The sequence below is a fragment of the Phalaenopsis equestris genome, unplaced genomic scaffold (assembly GCF_001263595.1).
Source record: "Phalaenopsis equestris unplaced genomic scaffold, ASM126359v1 Scaffold000297, whole genome shotgun sequence".
NCBI lineage: Eukaryota > Viridiplantae > Streptophyta > Magnoliopsida > Asparagales > Orchidaceae > Phalaenopsis > Phalaenopsis equestris.
In genome coordinates, this window is record NW_018164739.1 from 1,504,956 (window position 1) to 1,507,549 (window position 2,594).

At 38.4% G+C, this 2,594-nt stretch overlaps 1 protein-coding gene across 1 annotated transcript in view; it reads left to right on the forward strand.

The window, feature by feature from the left end:
- Positions 1 to 2,374, forward strand: part of LOC110025305 (beta-fructofuranosidase, insoluble isoenzyme 3-like) — a gene marked incomplete at its 5' end in the record, with an annotated part of 4,953 nt that extends 2,579 nt beyond the window's left edge. The window contains 4 exon segments of the mRNA XM_020725721.1: positions 16 to 437; positions 526 to 926; positions 1,903 to 1,999; positions 2,089 to 2,374. Coding sequence (XP_020581380.1) covers positions 16 to 437; positions 526 to 926; positions 1,903 to 1,999; positions 2,089 to 2,274 — 1,106 coding nt within the window. The 3' untranslated portion in view covers positions 2,275 to 2,374.
- Between the last annotated feature and the right edge of the window lie 220 nt (positions 2,375 to 2,594).

Here is a 2,594-nt window from a genome sequence, read left to right on the forward strand (position 1 = left end):
GCGGGGCCATGCGGGGAACGGGGGTGCTTTACCGGAGCCGTGATTTTATCAAATGGGTGCCGGCGAAGCAGCCGCTGCACTCCGTGAAGGATGCGGGGATGTGGGAATGCCCTGATTTCTTTCCCGTGTTGATGAAGCCTCTGGTGGGTTTGGATAACTCTGCTAACGATAATGGGTTGAAACACGTGTTTAAGGTCAGCTTGGATGCTAACAGGTATGACTATTACACGTTGGGGATCTATGATTTTATACACGATAAATACGTGCCGGATGGGTCGTCGCCGGATAATAACACGGGGCTGAGGTTTGATTACGGGAACTTTTATGCTTCAAAGACATTTTTTGACGAGGGGAAGGGGAGGAGAATCCTGTGGGGTTGGTCGAATGAGTCTGATAGCATAGAGGATGATTGGGGGAAGGGATGGGCGGGTATTCAAGTAAGTGTTCGGCATCAAAATTGAATTTTTAGTCTTTTTTTTTTTTTATATGAATTGATGGATTAATGTATGATTGTTAATGTTGCAGACGATTCCGAGAGCTATTTGGCTGGATGGCAATGGTAGGCAGGTGGTGCAGTGGCCGATTGAGGAGGTGAATAAACTGAGGGGAAAGAGGGTAGGGATATATAACAGGAGCGTTGAGAGCGGGGGTGTGATTGAGATAAAAGGAATTGAGAGCGTGCAGGCTGATGTGGTGGTTAAGTTTGATGTGTCTTCTGGGTTAGATAAGGCTGAGAAATTTGATGTGGCATGGAGGGATCCACAGAAGCTCTGTTTTGAGAAAGGAGCTGATGCGAAAGGTGGGATTGGAGCCTTTGGACTTTATGTTCTAGCTACGGATGACAGAGAGGAAAGAACTTCTGTTTTCTTTAGAATCTTTCAGCTGGGACAAAAGCATGTGATTCTAATGTGCCATGACCCGACCAAGTATGAACTCTCTCATCTCTCTCTCTCTCTCTCGCTTTCTCACGCACACATTGATGATATCTTAATGTCAACAGCATGAGGATCAAGGTTGCCCCCAATTTTCCTCGTGAAAAGTCAGAAAATTTTATTTTGAATAAAATTTTAAATTAATTTATTATCAATATTAATTAAAATTATTATTATTTTGATGCCTATTCGAGGAAAAAGTATTACTTACGGAGCACAAACTTACCCATATGTGACATGGCTTTCTCATATGCGGCTGTTGGTACTCTACTAGCTGACATTATCTGCTTTAAAATTTTGATGTACAAACTATTACTTGTATTGTTATTTGAACTTAGGTCTTCAATCCGCAGTACATACACAGTCCCCATAGCCCAACCCGCCTTCATAATCATCATAGCGTGGGTTGAAAGGGCGGATTGTCATAATTAGACTAAAATTGACCAATAATATGTCTCTGATATCCTAAAATTATATTTTCTTCATTCTCTCTTATGTTGATCATCTACTTCAGGACACTTTTTTTTTTACTTTTTCAGCTAATCATGCTCATCTAATTTATCATTTCATCATGCAGAAACAAAGTTTAGATTCACTGAACATGATTAGAGATTTTCTCTTTCAAGTGTATAAATTAATAAAAAAAATTATCATATATATATAAATATAAAGCTATATTAGGTTTTTCAATTAAACCCATATTTTGTTAATATATTTATATATTATTTCACCCACAAGAGAGTTGGCCCATCGTTCCGAATTGTATCAAGCCATCGTACACACAACGATGTGATGTTCTTATCATCAGAACGTAATATTTTCTCCATCATTATCTTCTCATTTTGCATGTGATCCAATTGTTGCGTATTAACTCGTGGAATTCCTGCGGGTTGAAGAATATTGATTAATGCATAAATATATTAATGATTTATTCTCAACCATTTCACTCTGTTCTGGCGTAAATTAACAGATCCTCAAAGAGTTCAGATTTGTACAAGCCAACATATGGAAGCTTCGTGGACTACGACTTACGTAGAAGTGGTGGAAAGTTATCCCTCAGAACCCTGGTAATTTACCATATTCCTCTATCTGCTCCACAAGTTTTAAATTGTAGTTAATTATAAAATCTCAATCTCTTTTTTGTTGATGTTTGCAGATTGATCACTCGGTTGTGGAGAGCTTTGGAGCTTATGGAAGAACTTGCATAACATCAAGGATTTATCCAGATTATGCAGTCGGTTCCAATGCTCGTCTTTTTGCTTTCAATAACGGGGCTGAAGATGTAAAAATAGTACAGCTCCGAGCATGGGAGATGAGGAAGCCATTAATGAATGGAGCTTAATTGTTCATTAATATTTTATTAATTGCTTTCTTTTTTTCTACAATATGTCTGTTAGAAAACATTGGGTTGATTTAATAAACCATTTTTGGGGTTCAGCGTAGTTATCTGTGCTTGGTCGGTTCAAAGTTGGAAATTTCAGTTGAAAACTGCAGGCTGTGTATTCTGCACGGCTCTATCCGGAAGAAGAAATGTAAAATCCTGATCAAGGTTGACACGTAACGTTTGTTTCTGAGCTTGTGCTCAAAATATTTTCAAAGTTATAGTTGTTCATGGATCAGAGTCTGCACAGAAGAAAGAATTAATGACTTTTAATGCGTTTG